Source organism: Lycorma delicatula, chromosome 12 (genome assembly GCF_047948215.1).
Source record: "Lycorma delicatula isolate Av1 chromosome 12, ASM4794821v1, whole genome shotgun sequence".
Taxonomy (NCBI): Eukaryota; Metazoa; Arthropoda; class Insecta; order Hemiptera; family Fulgoridae; genus Lycorma; species Lycorma delicatula.
In genome coordinates this window covers 76,173,336-76,196,244 of record NC_134466.1, presented here as the reverse complement: position 1 = coordinate 76,196,244, position 22,909 = coordinate 76,173,336, and the positions used below count along the sequence as shown (strand labels likewise).

The 22,909-nt window shown below is 28.3% G+C and overlaps 1 protein-coding gene across 1 annotated transcript in view; it reads left to right on the top strand.

The window, feature by feature from the left end:
- The first annotated feature begins 8,058 nt into the window (after positions 1-8,058).
- Positions 8,059-22,909, top strand: part of LOC142332819 (uncharacterized) — a 42,372-nt gene continuing 27,521 nt past the window's right edge. The window contains exon 1 of the mRNA XM_075379433.1: positions 8,059-8,259. Within this exon, the coding sequence (XP_075235548.1) occupies positions 8,107-8,259 (153 nt within the window). The 5' untranslated portion in view covers positions 8,059-8,106. The remainder of the gene's footprint in view (positions 8,260-22,909) is intronic.

Sequence of the window (22,909 nt, the reverse complement as noted above, 5' to 3'; positions counted from 1 at the left end):
AATATTTATTGTATTCTAGTTGTATATCATAATGGTAATTTTGTACTGTTGTTTTTTTTTTGTAATCTTTATCTTTTTTTTGTACATATTTAAAGAAAATATCAATTTTTATTTTTTGTGAAACATTTCCTTAATTTATTTTCCTTTTTTTAGATGTTGTTCATATTCTTATGAAACTTTATGGTGATATCCACGTTATATCTAATTGGAGCTGTAGCATTAAACTATTCATTGTGTGATGGACTGAAAGCCTGTCATAGTAGAATATTGTCACACATTATCAGCTCAAGAAAGAGAATGTAGAGAGATAGTTACATTAAAATTCTTACAAATACAGTTTAATAATTCTTTTATATCTTTCTATTAACAAAAAAGTAAACAATATATCACAAACAATAATTAATATTCCATTATGAAATTTAATTTAACTAATGAAAATTTATAAAAAATTAAGAAGTAATTATTGCAGCTATTACAATTACAAAATCAATATAAACTTAAGTTATATACTTTTACTATTTACAAAGGAAACTAGCTCTTCTTTTATTAATGAATAATGATACCTTGTCCCCTGTTCACAACAAACATACTGAACAGCTTCTCGTACTTAACTGAGAAAAGACACTGTCACACTTTTATCGCAAAATAGAATGTTCCCATGATACACCTTTGTACAGTTTTGAATGTTATCACACATCTGCCACTCACTTGGTACAGAACGCAAGGATACTGGGGGATATTTTATCCCCCTATTCATCAGAGCATTTGGACATCAGTCCCTTGCTGCTGGGTCTTTCTAATTATCTGGCAGGTATTTAATTTTTTAGCAGCAGTTATATATTTATTTTTAGTTTAAAATAATGTAATTTGAGATCATGTCGTAGTCCCCCGTAGATAGAGTTTTGAAGTATTTTACTTGGGTTATTCCTTGGGAGATTAGCAAGATATTTGTATCCTTCCGATGCAATTCCCCTTCACTCTGTTAATTGATATTTCAAGAGATGATATTATGCTGATCTATATAATTTATTTATCAAATATGTTTTGTTTACATTCATGTATATGTTGGTCGACACAGATAGTAATTTAAATCTTTAAATTTTGAAAAACTAACCAAACTAAATTTTAAAATAAACAATTTTTTAATCTTATTTCAAAATGTTTAATATCAACTGGAATGATGCAGTCATTCAAAGATTAATTTTTGATGGTGGATTGAACACCATAATCTTGACAGACTGATAGTTACTTTGACCAATACCATGCATGCACTATCATTGCATTTCACTTGCTATAAAAGAGCATCATTATTGCCAATGCTGAACTGTCATCTCAACATACTGAGACCTTAATGATAAACCAGGAAGAAGTAAAAGGGCTTCTTTTTTCTTTCCATCGATGCATGATTACATTAGAAGATGGATCTGACTAATTGATTAAACTTCATGCACTATAAGCTGAGTGTCTTGTTCCCTTGATCAGACGTCTACCCTAGGGAGAACCTGGTGGCATGCAGACTTAAAGCCTGTAAGACTGAAGTTACCTTATTGTGCATATTTTGCGTTTTTCCAACTTTGGTAATCGGTAATCAGTTTTTACTTGATGTGTTGTATCCATAAGGAAATCTCCACATAATTAATTATTTGATGGTTTGTCTTATTACCAATTAAAGTTTCTAATATTAAATATCGGTTCAGCTGATGTAGTATTATAAGAAAAAGTATATTAATGAGAGAAAAAAATTTGATAAAATTTTAACTGGCTTTTTAAAATATGAATAATATGGAAATTGTACTTCTAAAAGATCATGTTCCAAGTTAATTATTTATCTTAAAGTGGTTAGGAAATATATATTTTATATGGAGCAGAATAGTTCTTTGTTTTTAATGTTAATTTCATTTGTTTTTGTCAAAATTAGTGGACTTGTAAATTTCGTATTTTAACAAGGTAAAATCTTGATGAGAACATTACAAAATATAAAATAAAAAAAATAGGTGTGTTTATGTTTTATATTAATTATTTAAAATATAAACATGTAAATAATTCATGAAGATAAAAAATTACTGCAAACAGTGCAGAAAACGTTAATGAAAATTACTTGAGCTCATTTATGTTCATATTAAATGGGAAGCAAACTTTTTTCCTGTTAGTATTATTTAAATATTCATCAACTAAGTAATATTATAAAATAAACCTTTCAGATGTTTTTTAAAAAAAATTGTGGAAGGATTTTTAAACAGTTGGATAATTAACTATCCAGCTGGAAGTATAACAAGTCCCTTTCTTGTAAGTTGAAGTATTGTTAGGTACGTGAAAACAGTTGTGTCTGATTTGATAGAGATGGATACTTGATGGATGATTCTTTTTAGCAAAGATTACACATTTCATAAATAAAGCATATTAGTATGTTAACATTTTTAATTTTCTAAATATTGGTCTACGTGATTCATTTTAATGGATGCCAAACAATGAAATGACAGCCATTTTATTTTGAAAGCTTGCTCTGACTTTAGAGAACCCGAAGAGATGATATTATTTGAGTCAAGAATATCTAATTATAATAAATAGTTAATAATGATGACAAGCTTAGATTTTTCTTAAGTAGCATCAGAGTAAAACAGTACAGATTGATTTTGTTATTAATGAAATCAATTTGACAACCAAAGAAAATTTTTCATTCTAAAAATCCAGAAATTTTACTTTATAAGCAACATAAATACTGTCATTATTAATATGAATTCTATCCATGTGGTCAGCAATATTATATCTACTTGAAACAATGCTGTTTTTATCCATTTTTAAAATTAGGTGGTTATAATGCATTTAACATTTTTGAATTGCTAACGTAGAATTCTCAATTGCTTTTAAATAATTGTCTTCAAATATGGTTGTGCCATCTGTGAAAAGAATGTAATGAATAGTTTTAGTTTTAGATTTTTCCGTGTTATACACTTCAAAATGAGGACCTATGTTTTCCTATCAAAATATAAATTTCAACTACTTTTACAATTGGTAAACCAATTGTAACCACTCCTCTGATACCAAAGCTACTAAATTTTTTCATCGTTAAAATGTAGAACTAAATTGAACGTTAACAGTAACATCAGTTGCCACAAGGGTGAGAATATCAATACCAGTTGTGACTGACTACATCTTCAGTTCATTTTTGCAACTATATTCAGAAGATGATTGTAAAAACAACAGAAACTATTTTAAGGCAATTAAAGTGTTGGTTTTTTTCTATAATTTGATTCAGTTTGTCACAAAAGTTTATGTTTTTAAATTTATTAACTTTTTTTTGTGATTTATCTAGAGCAGCTATGTCCAAGTCACAGCCTAGTTGGTCCTTATAGATTTTACATGGATACATTTTATTTGCATTAAAAAAATCTAAAAAAAATTATAATATATTTTATACAAGTAATTGAACATCTTGTGTGCCATACATTGACTGTGACTGCTTAACAGTATAATACAGTTTTCTTAGCTATTTTTTATATTAAACTATTTACAACATTCATAGATGGCTGTTAAGTTGACGCTAAAGATGCATACTGTAAAAGATTTTTATTTTTAAAATAATGTAATTTAAAAATAAAATAATTATGTTAGAAACAAAATATAAATAATATGTTTAGTTAGATTTGGGGAATTTGATAAAAAAAAACACCATTATAAAAAATATATTGAAAAATAAAAACTTTTTGATTTTTTAAAAAATATTGTTTTATTACATTGAAAACTGTATAATAATAGGCAGCCGGCCCTTTTTTATTGCATTGTGGCTTATGTCACATTCCTAGTATTTTATTGGCCCGGTAAAGATTTTGGTTTGGACATAGCTGATCTAGACAGTGGGCTTAAAGCCCCTTTCCATGATGTGACATATTTGTTAGGATATACCTTTTTGAAGGAAATGTTTTCATTATTTTATAACTTAATATGCTTGAAAATTATTTTATTCCTCAGTTTTAGATGAGTGGTATGAATTTAACTGCCATTTTACAGCAAAATGAAGCCCCAGCTCATTACAATTACTCTATAAGAGACTTTTTAAATGGCGGTGGATTGGTAGGAGATCCAGAAATCAGTGGCAGTGTAGAACTACTGTTATCTCCAAGACTGGATAATTTGTGACTAAGGAATGTTGATGAACTGAAAACTGCTATCAGAGACTGCTTTTACAACTCTGATCATTCAACATGGAAGATAATATCTAAATGCATTTGACAACATAAGAGTATTGTATGTGGGCATTGGAGGAGCACATACAAACGTAATAAAAAGTAAGTTTTATGTGTAAAAATATTAAACTAAAGACAAACAATTCGTGTTTATTTCATTATGGAAAGGACTTAGCCATTCTTTATTAGAAGAAGTATAATGGATTTTTGTATAATTCTATACTTCTATATGATACAGAATTTCCAATGTAATTTGAGATTTTGATTAGCAAGGCGTTATCTTATCTTGTGGAAGGGTACTTTTACTATCTCAATGCATACATTGTTGACCACAAATCGTATTCCTAAATACTTAATTTTTCAATTACTCAATTGCCAAAAATGAATATTTTCATAGGTTTTGCTGATGATCATTTATTACTTAAAATCTATTTTTAATGCATATAATTCCTTCCTATTGTTTTTTATAATTTTCTAATAATAATCTTCTACATTTGCAGCATATGAAATTTAAATAATTCTTCCACAGGTACAGGTAAATTACTCAAAAAATGTTTGTATAAAGTATGAACTTTCCTGGATATCTCTATCCAATAGAAATGTGCATAGCAATATGTTCCACATTTATCTTTGTGAGAGTTTGGTCATTTACAACTATTTTCAGTGGATTTTGCAAATACGGATTATAATGCTTATTAAACAAGAGATAATATTCAGCTATTTTTGTAGTAAATATCACTTCTTAACAGTGTAAACATAAATTAATCTTTTTTGAGAAAATATTTATATCACATGAAGGTAATATTGCAAATGTTATCTTTGTATAGAAAACATACTCTGTGAAGCTCGAGTGTTGATAAGTTCATGCTATGGTAGATACTAAGATGACACATTCCCCGCCCAGGTAACAGCTGATTCAGTACAAACAAATGTATTAACATAGCAGAAGATAGTATACTCATTTCTTAGCACTTCTAACTCAGGAATGTTACAAAATATGAATGAAATCTGTTACAGGACTTAATGAGAAGTTAAATGCTAAGGTAGGAGGAGAACACAAAATTTTGAAGTCCCAGAATTTGTTGTTTTCTATAGGCAGTAAAATTACAGATGATAGAAAAAATAAACAAGAAATCAAAAGTAGTCTACCACAAACCAACTTTTAATAAAATAAAATTCTTTACAACAAATATAAGTTTAGGAACCGGAAAGAATTCTTTAAAATGCTTGTAGCTCTTAACAGTTGGTTGTATGACAGCTATTGTAAATTAGGAAAGAAACCAAGAAACAAAAATTCCCCTTTTTTATCTAGTAAAGAATATTAAAATTTTGGTAAGCTAGTGGAATACAAAGTGATGAAGTTAAGGAAGCTAGCAGTGAATTGGATTTTTTTAATTTATCCATTTTATGGTCTATCTAGGAAAGAAGTGAAAATTAAAAAAAAATTTTTTTCAAGAAATACTAAATATTAACGGCTATCAAAAAATTAAGATTTTTATATTTTAAATGCAATGAGTAACTTGTGAGATGGATTTAAATTTTTTTTTAAATTTTTTTCTACCATAGAGTGGGATGAACAAACAATTTTATAATGGCTTGAAGGCTTATCAATGTAGAAAATATAGATGCAAAAAAAAAACTCTTAATTAACCCCTTTTTAAGCAAGATGTAGCTAAAGAAAAAAAAATATATAGTCATTTTTTGAAGGGAAATGAATACTAAATAGAAATTTTTGGTATTTGTGATCTCTATATAAAAAATTACAATTTTTAAGAATAATGTTTTACTAAAGCGCCTCAGTAAAGATTTGAAATTTTATTTTGATGAAAATACCCCATCCCTTTTTGTAATTTTTGTAAAAATTCAATACATTTTCTCCCCTGAAGGTAGTATCTGTCTACCAAGATTGAAGAAAATTGGTCAATGGGATCTAGAGTAAGACCAAGTATGGGCCAACATACATATACACAAATGTCTGACAAAAATGGATTTTTTGAACTTTGGGACATTGCAATAGAAAGTTTTTTTCAGAAATTATTTAAATCTACTTTTTTTTTTGTTAAACAATTTTTTTAAATGTCCATATGCTACAAAATTAAAACTTTTTTTACCCCTATATACTTTCCTGTTAAAGCAGCATATATAGCTATACCCGGGAAAGTAAAAAAGATAAAATAAGAGCATGAAAAAACAATAACATGATTGTAAGTTATCAGCCGTTAATATAAAACCATTCAAGGATGGTAAATTTGGTTGTTTCTAGAAGGAATTGTCAACGATGAAAGCAAAACTAGAAGAAAAAGATTAAGTTGTAGTGTACTAGAAAAAATCTTGAATGTCAGATGGAAAAGGTTAACCCACTGGATTGGTCTAGTGGTGAATGCGTCTTCCCAAGATCAGCTGATTTGGAAGTCAAGACTTCCAGCGTTCAAGTCCTAGTAAAGGCAGTTAGTTTTATACAAATTTTAATTCTAGATTGCGTATACCGTTGTCTTTGGTGGTTGGGTTTCAATTAACCAACCACACCTCAGTAATGGTTGAACTGAGACTGTACTACACTACACTTCATTTACACTCATACATATCCTCTGAAGTAATTCCTGGAGGCTAAACAGGAAAAAGAAAAAACTTCTAAAGTTAAAGATTAACTCAAGTTTCTAAGTAATGGAGAAACGCTTAAAGCTAAGGTTGGGTCGGTCTAGTGGTGAACGCGTCTTCCCAAATCAGCTGATTTGGAAGTCGAGAGTTCCAGCGTTTACCCCGCCTTTACCAGTGAAGGCAGTTACTTAACTGATTTGAAAACTAGATCGTGAATACCGGTGTTCTTTGGTGGTTCGGTTTCAATTAAGCAAACATCTCAAAAATGGTCGGCCTGAGCCTGTACAAGATTACACTCATATGTATGTATGAGTAAAATACCTGACGGTGATTCCCGGAGGCTAAACAGGAAAAAAAGGTAGTCTAAAGCTTTGTTTTATCTTTGGTCATTAGTCAAAATACAAAAAGTTACTGGGCGACTTAATCTGCTTTGGTATTTTAACTTACAAACAATTTATTTATGACGATAATTAAAGTAATTGTTATGAAAGACTTTTTATTTACTACTCAAATATTATGCGCAAATCATGAGGCAGTGTATAGAGTGCATCAAAACGTTTGACAACAGATTAACGTTAAAATAATTTTCACGTGTGCAATACAACTAGATAAAAATTATTAGGAACCAAAACATTATGCACCAAATTACATTTCATAGGAAAAGTTTCCTTTTTACATAAAAAAACTTTCTTTTTACTTTTTTAAAATAATTCCTTAATTTAAAATTATTTATTTATCAACCGTATTTAAATGAAATATTGTCTTGCATAAAACTATTGCCAACCTACTTGATATAAATTTTAAAATTTACAAAAATTTAACCAATACATAAAAATAAAATATAATTCCTTCAGAAATTTTCATTCTTTCACTTATACAGTTGGATTAATTATATGTTTAAAATTTAATTAATGTATTTATTGACGTTTTCAAAGAAAAATATCCATTTTTTATCATTAAAAAATTTTTTTTTTGATATTTTCCAAACCAATCTTAATACAGAATTAAGAAATAAAGAAAACAGTAACAAAATCGAAAATCTTTATTTTAGATAAAGATCCAACATGATCGATGAATTTTAAGTTACAAAAAACTTAACAAAATTCCATGACGTAGGATATCCGTAAATTAGTACAAAAAACAATTATATTTTAACACTAATAATATCTTACAAAAAAATAATAATGCATATAGTTAAATTGATTTTGGCATAATAAGTGTTATTCAATAATTTTATTTTTACATGTTGGCTTACTGGATTTGTTGTACTGGCAGACGATAACATAGCGCACAGAGATATACAAAGTTGTCAATTGATGCGAAGATGGCTGCGAGTTATCTACTTTTTGGGCTGTTCTTTGTTGTTTGCTTAAATAACGTACATTCTAATTTGTTCCTGACAGACTTTGAGCTTCCCTCTGCACAGATTGATAAATGCAACAAAGGTTGTAACGAGAATTATAAGTCTTCTAATGATGTAAGTCCGCTATTATTGTATTGTTCATTTGATTGGTTTTATTGCGTTACGATATTTAAATTGAACTTTAAACTTTCGTATGTATGCAAAATGTTAAAAAATTCCTTTCTGTTATTTAATATTTGCAATTTACCCCTAAATTTATATGTTATTAGGTTCTTGATAATTATAGATAATAGATAATAAATAATTTTGATTGTAATGAATATTTAATGTTACGGTAAAATTAAACTACATTTTGTTGATCCGGTTTAAATAATTTTTATGTTTGTGGTTTATTAAAATAACCATGCTATATTTTGAAAATTATTTTTAAAGAATTCAATTTTTCATAAATACAGTAGAAATATTTTGAGAGATTTTGAACAATTATTTTAATTATAAATAATTTTCCATTTTATGTAACTTTGCTCTAAGATAAGCGGGAAAATTCGACGTCTGATTTTTTTAAAAGAATTAATTGATGACATGGAATAAATTATTTATGTACATTAATATTTATGCCCAAGGATAAAAATTTATTACGTTTAAAAACATCTTTTCCATTGAATTTTTTTTAATACTAGTGTTAACTTCATTTTAAAATTTATGTTGTTACAATTTTTAGTTTTAAAATTGTTTTATATTATGCATAATTTTTAGGATTTTTTACATTGAGTATTGTTAAAAACAGTTACGTATATGTATAAATACATTACCCTGTTAGAAAGATCAACTTTGTAAAAATGGCTGCATTTTTTTATGAAATTTCAGACATTTTTATTTTATTTTTTTTACTAAAACCAATATATAAGATTGAATAATATATTATTTATAGACAATTTATTACAGAATAGTATTTGTTTCATATTAGGTATTCCATACTTGATAAGCAAAATAAAAATTTTAAATTATATTAATTGAAAGTATATTAATGTCAGGAAAAGATTTTTGAAAGTATATGTTTGGAGTGTTGCTTTATATGGTGGAAGTGAAACTTGAACGATCGGAGTGTCTGAGAAGAAAAGATTAGACGCTTTTGAAATGCGGTGCTACAGGAGAATGTTAAAAATCAGATGGGTGGATAAAGTGACAAATGAAGAGGTGTTGCGGCAAATAGATGAAGAAAGAAGCATTTGGAAAAATATAGCTAAAAGAGAAGACTGACTTATAGGCCACATATTAAGCCATCCTGGAATTGTCGCTTTAATATTGGAGGGACAGGTAGAAGGAAAAAATTGTGTAGGCAGGCAACGTTTGCTGTATGTAAAACAAATTTTTAGGGATGTAGGATGTAGGGGGTATACCGAAATGAAACAACTAGCACCAGATAAGGAATCTTAGAGAGCTGCATCAATCCAGTCAAATGACTGAAGACAAAAAAAATTGAAGGTATATAAAATACCACTGAAATGTCTACATTTCATAATTCACTGAAATAATGGATTACAGGAAAACTTATTTTGTCAGTATTGCTATCATTCTGTAACTTTTTAATGTTGATTGATTCTTAGGAGCAAAATTAGTGTTTTTTAGGATTCATTTTATTTTAAACCTAAATAATTTCCAAGTTTGTTTAGAAAATTAAACATTATGTTAATCATTAGCAATGTTTGCCAGTTCATCATCCTGATCTCATATATTGTATATGAGATCAATATATAGTTAATTATATTTTTAGGTGATGTTATGAGATCATAAAATTATTGATAAATTATAACAAATACAAATAATCATTACATATTAACTAAACAACAGAATTTAGGATACAGAAAAAAATAGCTGAAAAATGCCTACTGAATTGTTAACAAAGAAAATTGATGCTGTCTACCCTTATTCGATTTACTATTGTTGAAATGTATGTTCTGATGAGAATTTGTACCAAACTGCCAAAAAAATGAATGTAAAACAACAGTCTAGAATAATAAGAATATTTAACAATGAACTTAAATTTAGTAATAATAATATAAAAACTGTTTATTATTTTTATATAACAAAACTTCTTTTATTTTTGTGACTACAATTTGTCTAGATGCTTACTACATTGTGCTGCTAGTTTTTCTATTACTTCATTTATTTTATGCTTCTAATAATAATGATATATTAAATAATTCTTGTCAGGAATGAGTATGTATATATTCAATCAATAAAAAAACAATAACTACCCCAGCGTTATCTGAGTGGCTGAACTCTGATAAAAACATGATCAGAACAGCATCAAAATATATGCAATTAATTATAAAATAAAAAATAGATAGATTAAAAACCATTTTATTTTAAAAAACATAAACAAATTAAATAAAATAATATGTGATGATGTTAAACACAAAAAATAACTGCAAAATAAATTACAGTTCAGAAGGCAATAATGAAAGTTATTGGAGTATATGTTACACACATATTGAATAGAGGAGCAGAGAATTCAAGGCTTTATTAAAACTAATTTTAAAATATTTAAAAAAAATCAAATTAATATTGTTTCTGTAAAAAATATTTTTAACTGTATTTTAAATAAATTATGGGAAGATTATTTATGGTTTGGTAACTTATTAAAGCTTAATAAATTCCTTTCTCATTTGGTGAAGAAGTATTCTGTTAAGTTAAACAAAAACAGTTATGTTGTTTGGTTTGAGAGATGGAATTTTTATTTTTTAAGAGTAAATGACTATTTTTTTTCGCAAATATTGCACATTCATAAAAAAACATGTTGATAAGTTAACATGTTTAATCTTCTAAATATTGGTCTACATGATTCATTTTAGTGAGTGTCAAATCACAAAATGACTCCATTATTCTTATTTTTGAAAACTTTTTTAGATAATCTTAAGATTATATAGTTCAAATTCTAATAAGAGCCATTTAGTTTAGAGGAAAAAAGAATGTAATGTTTGGCCAGATTAGGCTTCAGTTCATTTTGGGTGCTTAAAATACTCCCTAGTCAATTTTTTGAAGTAACATTTGAGTTGTTACAGTTTTTCACAAAAAAGAATTAATATGAAATAAAACAATGCTAGGTCTTTGGTTTTGTATTGTGCAATGGAGTCAGGTAAGTGTTTTGTAATAAGCATGTGATTTATGTATATCTTCTTAACACAAAATTAATGAGAAATCATTGACAGAAAATAAATATTGTATTCTAAGAATATTTTTTTAATTAATATTTTAAAGAAAATAATATAAGGAATTATTATTGATATGTAAATTTTCAAGTCCTATTGAAAAAATCGATAAATAACTTTCTTCATCAGGAGGAATTGGGGGTTTTTGGGGTATTAAATAAATGAACTGAGACTAGAGTCTCAGTTCAAGGGTCATTTATAAAATTACAGATAAATATTGTTGCTTCTTTTAATTTAAATAAAGGCAACTATTGTATTTCTGTTGTCAGCTAGCTCAATAATAATTATTTATTAATAAATGATATTGGGAAAAACTAGTTTTATCTTTGATGTTATTTGTGTAATAATTTTTAATGTGTAGAGTTAATGGTGCAGTTGAAGACTGCAAAATGCTACTTTTAAATTAACTGTTTTTAATACACTGTTTTAGTATTACTCGCCCATTCCCCTACCGGTTATATTGAAACTTTATAGACAGACCTTTTAATGGAGGTTCTAAAAATGTTCTTTGAAAATTTTAACCTTTTAGGATTTATAGAAACAAAATGGGGCTTTCAGATAAAAAGAATTACAATTTTCAGATAAACCACAATTTTTATTCAATATAAAAAAATTGGTAAAAATGATTAAAATTGAATAAAACAAGTTAACCATTAGTCATACTAATTAATTATCTTTTAATTATTCTAGTTCTAATTATAATCTGTTTTTAATTGTTTTTACCAGCTATTTTGTAATAAATAAAAAATGTGGTTTATCTGAAATTGATGTTTTTATTTGAAAGCTGCCATTTTGTTTCTATATTTTCTAGAAGGTTGAAATTTTCACAGAAAAGTTTTAGAATTTTCATTAAAAGGTCTGTAAACTTACAACAGAATTGGTGGAAATGGGTAAGTGATACTAAATCAAAACCATGTACCTCTTCATGGGAAACATGGTGTGTATATATGTTTCTTTCATTTTCCTTCTATCAGCTATTGTTTGGTTTATTCAATAAAAATTTATGTCTTGAGAATGAATTCAGATATTTTAATGAAATTTAGTATACATGTATACAAATAACATCTACAAAATAAATATTTGAAAATTCTCAAACCATTAAGATATTTTAGTCATTAATAGCTCTGTAAATATTGGTTTTATCAAATTATATTTTTATTGATTAAAATGTTATACCCTTTATTGTGAATAAAATTACATCTGATTTTTTTCGGCTGATAAACAGCTGAAATATCAATGAAATTATATTACAAAAATTATGTAGTCTGACAGTTTTTTGTGTTTTACTTCCTTCATTAATTGAATTAAAAATAATTAATAATAATGTTTATTATTAACAATAATTGTACTTATATAGCTACTTTAAAGATATAAAAGGGGAAAAAAGTGAAAGTAAGTAAAGTCGAAGATATAGAAAAACAAAAATTACCTAAAAAGTAGTTAACACTGAATTAGAATATAAAGGGTTATATTATTAATAAAACCTAAAAATATATATTGCCATAATAAAATTTGGAAAAAATAAAAAAATTGAAGACCAACAGTGAAGCTTGATTTGTTTGACCCTCTGCTTAGTATGATTATTGTGGAAGGGAGGAACCTCAGAACATAAGGTGTTTGAATGTACTGGTTACTGGTTCTTGCAGCAATGGGAAACATGCCTGAGAGAATTCAACAAGTTTATCCCCACATCTGTGTTACAGAATGAATGGCATGACACTCAGCTTGAAGATGTTGGTGACAACTATTTATAGGTAGTGGAAGAAGTACAGGAATGAATTCCCCAGTTTTTTTTTTTGGGGCTGTGTTCATATTCAAAGCAAGTCCAGCACCAAGAAAAAACACATTTAACTGAAAATTTTGTACATTGAAAAACATACAATATATTGATATTGATGTTCAAGGTGTAGTGATGTGGTTTTTCATTTTAATTCATGCATTCTAAACAGTTTGAACCAGCTCATAGTATCTTATTAGACCTAGTTTACTGTTTGAAAATTTCTTTATTCTTACCATTTATAATCATGTTATTTGTAAATTTTAAAAAGAATTAACATGTATATGGTAAAATTTTACAAAAAAATGTCACCACAATTTTAATTTTTTTATGTCTGTATAAAACTATTAATTTCCAAAATGTTAACTTTCGCTTGAGTTTTTTGTCTTCATAAAATAATGATCCTCTATGCCCTCCTCTATGAATCATGAGACCTTGCCGTTGGTGAGGGGGCATGAGTGCTCAGGGATACAGAGTAGCTGGACTGAAGGTGCAACCATATCGGAGAGGTATCTGTTGAGAGCCAGACTAAGGAATGATTCCTGAAAGAGGGCAGCAGCTCTTTCAGTAGTTGTTAGGGGCTTGAGTTACAATGACTTAAAACGGCCATATCAACATCACTCAGTCCTCTGAGTACTGCGCAGCTGAAAGCAATGGAAAACTACAGCTGTTTTTTTCCAAGAAAATGTGGCTCTCTACATTTTCATATAACAATGATGGAGGCGCCTTCCTTGGTAAAATATTCTGGAGGTAAACTAGTCCCCCGTTCGGATCTCCGGGTGGGGACTACTAAGGAAGGGGTCACCAGAAAATTAAAAAATAACATTCTACGAGTCGGAGCGTGGAATGCTAGAAGCTTAAAAAAGGTTGGTAGGCTAGAAAATTTAAAAAGGGAAATGGATAAGATAAATGTGGATGTAGTAGGAATTAGTGAGGTTCGGTGGGAAGAGGAAGGTGACGTTTGGTCAGGTGATTTTAGAGCAGCTTCAAATAATGGGCAGGCAGGAGTAGGTTTCGTAATGAACAAGAAGATAGGGAAGAGAGTAGAGTATTTCAAAACGCATAGCGATAGAATCATTGTAATAAGGATAAAATCAAAACCTAAACCGACAACGATTGTTAACGTCTATATGCCTACAAGCGCCCATGATGATGATGAGGTAGAGTGTGTATACGAAGAGATTGATGAAGCAATTAAACACGTATAAGGAGATGAAAATTTAATAATAGTTGGAGATTGGAATGCAAGCACTGGAAAAGGCAAGGAAGGAAATATAGTGGGTGAATACGGGCTGGGCAAAAGGAATGAAAGAGGCGACCGACTTATAGAGTTTTGCACGAAGTATAATTTAGTAATTGCCAACACCCAATTTAAAAATCATAATAGAAGAATATACACTTGGAAAAAGCCAGGCGATACTGCAAGGTATCAGATAGATTATATCATGGTTAAGCAAAGATTTAGAAATCAACTCGTTGACTGCAAAACTTACCCTGGAGCAGACATTGATAGCGACCATAATTTGGTGATAATGAAATGTAGATTGGGGTTTAAAAACCTGAAGAAAAGGTGTCAGGTGAATCGGTGGAATTTAGAGAAGCTTGAGGAAGAGGAGGTAAAGAAGATTTTTGAGGAGGACATCGCAAGAGGTCTGAGTAAAAAAAGATAAGGTAGAAAATGTAGAAGAAGAATGGGAGAATGTTAAAAAGGAGATTCTTAAATCAGCAGAAGCAAACTTAGGCGGAATAAAGAGAACTGGTAGAAAACCTTGGGTTTCAGACGATATATTGCAGCTGATGGATGAACGTAGAAAATATAAGAATGCTAGTGATGAAGAAAGTAAAAGAAACTATCGGCAATTAAGAAATGCTATAAACAGGAAGTGCAAACTGGCGAAAGAAGAGTGGATTAAAGAAAAGTGTTCAGAAGTGGAAAGAGAAATGAACATTGGTAAAATAGACGGCGCATACAGGAAAGTTAAGGAAAATTTTGGGGTACGTAAATTAAAATCTAATAATGTGTTAAACAAAGATGGTACACCAATATATAATACGAAGGTAAAGTCAATAGATGGGTGGAATATATTGAAGAGTTATACGGAGGAAATGAATCAGAAAATGGTGTTATATAGATGAAGAAGAGGATGAAATGGGAGAAACAATACTGAGATCTGAATTTAAGAGAGCACTAAAAGATTTAAATGGCAGAAAGGCTCCTGGAATAGACGGAATACCTGTAGAATTACTGCGCAGTGCAGGTGAGGAAGCGATTGATAGATTATACAAACTGGTGTGTAATATCTATGAAAAAGGGGAATTTCCGTCAGACTTCAAAAAAAGTGTTATAGTCATGATACCAAAGAAAGCAGGGGCAGATAAATGTGAAGAATACAGAACAATTAGTTTAACTAGTCATGCATCAAAAATCTTAACTAGAATTCTCTACAGAAGAATTGAGAGGAGAGTGGAGGAAGTGTTAGGAGAAGACCAATTTGGTTTCAGGAAAAGTATAGGGACAAGGGAAGCAATTTTAGGCCTCAGATTAATAGTAGAAGGAAGATTAAAGAAAAACAAACCAACATACTTGGCGTTTATAGACCTAGAAAAGGCATTCGATAACGTAGACTGGAATAAAATGTTCAGCATTTAAAAAAAATTAGGGTTCAAATACAGAGATAGAAGAACAATTGCTAACATGTACAGGAACCAAACAGCAACAGTAACAATTGAAGAACATAAGAAAGAAGCCGTAATAAGAAAGGGAGTCCGACAAGGATGTTCCCTATCTCCGTTACTTTTTAATCTTTACATGGAACTAGCAGTTAATGATGTTAAAGAACAATTTAGATTCGGAGTAACAGTACAAGGTGAAAAGATAAAGCTGCTATGATTTGCCGATATAGTAATTCTAGCCTAGAGTAAAAAGGATTTAAAAGAAATAATGAACGGCATAGATGAAGTCCTACGCAAGAACTATCGCATGAAAATAAACAAGAACAAAACAAAAGTAATGAAATGTAGTAGAAATAACAAAGATGGACCGCTGAATGTGAAAATAGGAGGAGAAAAGATTATGGAGGTAGAAGAATTTTGTTATTTGGGAAGTAGAATTACTAAAGATGGACGAAGCAGGAGTGATATAAAATGCCGAATAGCACAAGCTAAACGAGCCTTCAGTAAGAAATATAATTTGTTTACATCAAAAATTAATTTAAATGTCAGGAAAAGATTTTTGAAAGTGTATGTTTGGAGTGTCGCTTTATATGGAAGTGAAACTTGAACAATTGGAGTATCTGAGAAGAAAAGATTAGACGCTTTTGAAATGCGGTGCTACAGGAGAATGTTAAAAATCAGATGGGTGGATAAAGCGACAAAAGAGGTGTTGCGGCAAATAGATGAAGAAAGAAGCATTTGGAAAAATATAGTTAAAAGAAGAGACAGACTTATAGGCCACATACTAAGGCATCCTGGAATAGTCGCGTTAATATTGGAAGGACAGGTAGAAGGAAAAAATTGTGTAGGCAGGCCACGTTTGGAATATGTAAAACAAATTGTTAGGGATGTAGGATGTAGAGGGTATAATGAAATGAAACGACTAGCACTAGATAGGGAATCTTGGAGTGCTGCATCAAACCAGTCAAATGACTGAAGTCAAAAAAAAAAAATAATGATATGTATTTCATGGTAATTTATTAATAATTGAGAAACAACTGTTTATTTATACATTATAAAAAAATTTAATAAGAGCATATTTGGAAATTTTATTTTGTTAGTTTTGAAAATTATAACAGGTGTTTATTTAATTATTTGCTAGTTTAATTTGGTATGTTCAGGATTGTTATTCTTATTTATCATAAAAATTAAACTAAAATTAAGAAAATACTATGGAAGTAAAGTAAAGTAAAATATTAACAGATTCCAAGCATTTATCAATATTTATGTTAGGTATGAATCTAAAAAAACAAAATTAGATTTTTAAATAATTCAGTTATTAAACTTATTCTTAGGGATCTAATGAAATTATTAATATAATGTAAGTTATTATTTTTTTTAACTGTTATACATAGAAAAAAATAAATTTCTTTCAAAGCAGTATTACATAATTAATAAATGTACAAGATCGGTTCAAAAGATTAACAGGATTAGTTTATTTTTCAAAAACTAATTGCATGAAAAAGTTTTAGAGTACATTTCCTTCAAAATAGTTTCCTTCTGTAGCTACACATTTTAAATGTCTTTGAAAATGTTGGAAACATATTTGAAACCTATTTTGAGATAATATCTCAGCTGTTTCGTTGCATTCTTGTATCTTTTCCCATTTGAAAGAATTTTTCAGTCAAGGAATCAAGTAAAAATCCGATGGTGTCAAGATGGAAAAGACTATGGTCAAAGTTGTTATGTTGTGTGAGGCCAGTTACACTTTTACAAGCAGGTGCATTATCGTAAAAAAAATCAGTTTTTTGCTTTCCATTTTTTTAGAACGTTTCCTTCTTACTGCAGCCATAAACAGCAAAAGATACTGATTAACATTTCCTTGTTTTATTGTCTGTCCATCAGGAATAAAAATTTATAGTGAAGAATATTTTATGAATAAAAAACCTTCTAATATAATCTTTCCTTTGCTTCTATTCAAATTAAGTTTTTGTGATTGCAGAGATGATGTTGATTTCCACTCTTGATGACTTGCCATTTTGTTTGGATAGTAAAAAAAATAAATGTCTCATCTTGCATGTTATGATCGTAATCAGCCATAGTGATTAGTGTTTTTGCCAGTGTTGTGCAAGTTTCTTTTTGATCTGCAAACAACTGTTTTGAAACAAGTCTTGACAAACATAATGCACATTCATTTAATTATAGAAAAACATTGTGACAACTTCCGACCGATATCAAATATTGATGCTATTTTCTTGGTAGTTTTTCTTCTATCACTACAAACTATATTTTCAACATGCTTGATATCTTCTTCATTTATTAAGATAGATGGGTGCCTATTATGAATGTCATCTTCAATCCAACACTAATACTACCATCACTAAAGTGCTTACTCTTATAAATTGCTGTTTTCTTTTCATATGCTTGTTCAAGCAGTGTTAATATCTGACTATAATTTGTAAAACGCCGATCTCCATGGAGGAGTGGTAGCATCTCAGTCTTTCATCTGCAGGTCCTGGGTTCAAATCCTGTCAGGCATGCCATTTTTCATATGCTACAAAATTCCATTTCCAAATTCCATGCACAAACTTCAAGCTTATGTGGTAATATCAAGCAAAAAAAAAATGTGCAAGATTTGCTATTTAGTTGTTGACATTTTTCAGTGTAACATACACAATACGTAATAAACAGGTTTAGTATTGTTTAAGTAAAACTCCAAATATTGATGCATCATGGTGTTATAAGTGCTGCCAACATAAAAATTAAGAATGCTATTCAATTATATAAGGCAATTTCAGAAACATTTTTCTTGCATGTTCTAATTTTTTGCTAATTACAAGAGGAAAAAATATGTTATATTATTTTATTTTTTTTATTCTAAGTTTAGTATCTTATATTAGCTAAACCAGTGAATATTTTGTTACTTTTCAGAATTTTTTTAGCTGTTGAAAATTTATAATGTGTATGTATTTAAAAAGAATATTTAATTTATATTTTCAAAGATTTGTTATTTATAATTGTCTAAGGAAAAATTCCAGAGATAAAAAGTAAGGAAAAGATAGAAGTCTTGTTGTTATGTGCACTGAATGCATAGACACATTGGTTTTTCTCTACATCTAAATAAGTCTGATTGGTTTTTTTAATTTATTTCTCTTGCATTATTTATTTGAAAGTATGTAAGTATGTATTTGATATGTTATTATTATTATTATTATTATTTTTTATAACCGTGTAGGATCACTTTAGCCAGTCCATTATCAAAGTCAATTCGATGGGATTGTTTGGGCCTTGTTGTCCTCCCAGTACTTTTTCATATGTTTTTTTTTTGCAGAATACTAGTGTTGAAAATGTTCCTGTTATGAGTTTTTTAATATGAGTGAAGCGAGTCTTTTTTGTCCTTGATTCTAGTTTTATTTTATCTTACCTGTGTTGCCTAAAGGTGTAAGGCCAATTTCCTTCAGATCCTCTCTTATTTCTCTGATCAATTTGTATCCTGTTATGGTGTTTTTCTAATTGAGATTGTACTGTACTAGCTGTTTCAAGTCTTGAATCTTGCATCCTCATGATATCTCCAAAGAATCGTAGTTTTCTCTTACGCTTTGTATCAGTGATAAGTTCTAACTCTGTACACAACATTGTTGGTTACAGTCCACTACTGCTCATCTTTCTGGTTTTTTTTATTCATGCAGGTTCTAACAATTTCTGTTTTGATTTTTTGGAATCTGTCTGTCTTTGATTGTTCGTTCAGGTGGAAGAGTGTTTCTGCTGCATAAGTGACTTCTGGTTTTAAAACTGTGCTGTGTCTTATTTTCAAGTTTATTTATATGCATTTTTTATTGTAAGTGTACCAGGTTAATTTTCGAGCTTTAGCTAGTTTGTTTCTTATTTATATTGAGGTTTTTTTCATTTAGGATGTTATTATTATTTCTCTAAGGTATTTAAATTGGATTACTATTTTTATTTTATTAGCACTTATGTTTACTTCTTTAATTGTGCTGGTTTTTAGGGCATAATTTCTGTATTTTCAAGTGATATTTTGAGGCCAATTTGATATGCTTTGTTTTGTGGTTCTAATATCTGTGATTTAGCTTCTTTGATGTTTGTTAGTAGTGCCAAGTTTTCAGTAAAACCAAAATAGTTTGTTTTGATTTTTTGGCCTATTTTTACTTTTGGGTCATTTTTTGAGCCATTCCCTCATTACCATTTCTAGATTGCAGTTGAATAATAGTGGTGAGAGCCCATCACCTTGGCACAGTTCTGTTTTGATCTCAAATGGTTCCAAGAGCTAGCCTTTGAATTTTACTGTCGACTTAATGTTTGTGAGGGCCAGTTTTATCATGTTAATTAATTTGGTATGTAATCTGAGGTGTCATAGAATTTTTAGTAGGGGTTCTCTGTGGGTGCAATCATAAGCTTTCTTGAAATCTACAAATGTTATCACCAATTCTATATTTGATATATGTATGAAAAAATGGATATTTATAATCGTCATATAAAAACAGGAAATAAAAATGAATGAAGGGAATCCTTTTGGGCTTCACGGGTGAGAACTATATTTATGACCACAGTTTATGGTCACCCAAATCCGTAAGAGTTAAATGAGCAGGAGAAAGACTTCTATAAACTCACTCATGAGCTCACCAAACATGAAGTCTGTAATGATTATATGTTAAAAAGTAGATAAAAATAATGTTACAAAGTTATTGTAATACTCCAATCCTAAAATAAAATGCTTTAAATCTATTTTCTAATTTTATAAAACAATATTTAATTAATCATAATTTATATCTATAAAAATTACTATATACATTCAGTTTATACATAAACTTTATTTTTTGTGTAAACTTATTTCACTCTGTTGCGCATTATTTTTCAAAGAGTAACAAACATATCTGTATAACGAATTCATTAATTATTTAAATATTTATAAGCTTTATTTTGAGGTAGGGTATCTTTTTAATTGTTATTATGAATTCACAGGTTACATGTTGTCATTAATAAATAAACATAAGACATATGGTGTTATCAGTTAAAGCTCTTTTAAAACATGTCGATACATAAAATTATACTGACATTTACATAAATGCATAGTAAATTTTATTATCAGTCATGATTTGAAAGAAATAATTTTACTTTTTTGTTTTACTTATTGTAGATACTTTTAAAGAAATGAAAAATATGATTTATTTATTAACAAATTTTAAATTACATATGTGTATACAGGGTGTTTCTAAAATGGTGTGCTGGTTATACTTTTTCAGATTCTACTTGTAAAACTAAACAAAAAATATCCTTAGGAAAAATGGTGATTCTTCTTTATTCTTCTCCTCCTATCCGCCATTTTATTATTTTTATATAAAAATGCATATCTCAAGTTTGGATAGAGGAATCGCATTAATATTTGGTAATCGTCTAGGTAATAAAGTTCTAAAATCTGCAAAAAATCAGGAATTAAATACCTATGCAAATTAAAAAATGGCGGTCATGTTTATTTCTCAATTCTATACGTCTTCGTAAATATTAGTTTTATCAAAATTTATTTTATTTGCTAAAATATTAAGCCCTTTATTTTGAAAAAAATGATATTTTATTTTTTTAAATCGGTTAACAAATAGCTGAGTTACGGCAGAAAATTGATGTTAAAAATTATCTAATATTTTCATGCTGTATTTGGTTGAAATTAATAAAATCAACACTTACAGCATACAACAATTTTTGATTATTTTTTTTTTTAAATCTTGATCCAAGAATCTGTATTGAAAATAGTTTTTGGTCATTTTAGTCTTGTTTACATTTGATTACTTTACAGGTGATAAATTAAACCCTGTACAATTTAAAATTATCATTATTTAGAATACTTTTTGAAATATTGGTCACCGATTTATAAAATCTTCATTTTTACCAAACATGTTTTGTGAAATATCGGCTGAAGACAAATAGATACTTGTTAACAATAATCTGTGTCATATTTACAGCTACTGATTTGTTCTGATAGTATTGTTACTTAATGGTATATCATTTTTTGGTTGAATTTGTACCTTACAGAGCATTGCAAACTGGTACATAGAATTTGGGTTTAGGTTAGGTGTAATAAAAATGTCAAACATTTTTCACATTTTTGAAGTAGTACTTTATTTGAATTTGTAATATATGTTAGGCTGATCTTCATTTTGTCAGAAGGAATCTTTTACAAATCTCTGATTACTTGTGTTTGTGTGTGTGTGTATACAGAATAATAAAGTAGGATTACACTTAACCTTATTCCATTATACATGCAAAAGCACTTTTGTGAATTTCTTGCATCATAAGTTGTATTACATTTTTTTTACAAATTATTCACATCAAGTTACATATTAAACTTAAAATTAAAAATTATTTTTTAAATACTATATTTAAAAATTAAATATTTTTTAATTAAAATTAAAAGTTAAAAATTGTGAGTTACGTAACATTGGCTAGCTAGACCACATGCATATTTATTTTTTAGTTATTTTTATTTTAACTTTTAATTTAATTTTATCAATTGACATCATATTTCTATATATGTAATTAATTTTTAAATATAATATATAAAAAATAATTTTTAATTTTATTATGTAATTTGGTGTGAGTAATTTGTAAAAGAAATGTAATACAACTGATGATGCGAGAAATTTGCAAAAGCGCTTTTGCATGTATAATGGAATAAAGGTAAGTGCCAACCTACTTTATTTATTATACTTTAATTAGGTTGATCTAATAAATATAATTTGTATATTAATAGAGAGGAATATGATTCTTAAAAGAATTGACTTTAAAAAATAAAAAATATATTTACATATGAATTATTAAAATTATTTATTTAAATTAAATATTCCTATTATTTTTATTTAGTAATTTGTATTTCTGAGTGTTGGATTTTTACACTCATTTCAGTTATATAAATTCTTCAAATTTTCAAGATTAAAAATGTGCTCTCATGTTATTGTTTAACACCCATAAGTATGAATTGTGTAGGACTATAATTTAGTAAATTAAAAATATTAACTTATTTTTGTGTTTATATCTATGAATGTGCAGCAATCTTTACAAAAAAAAGGTGTTTTATTTTTAAAAAATAATATTATCTATCCCAACTTAACCA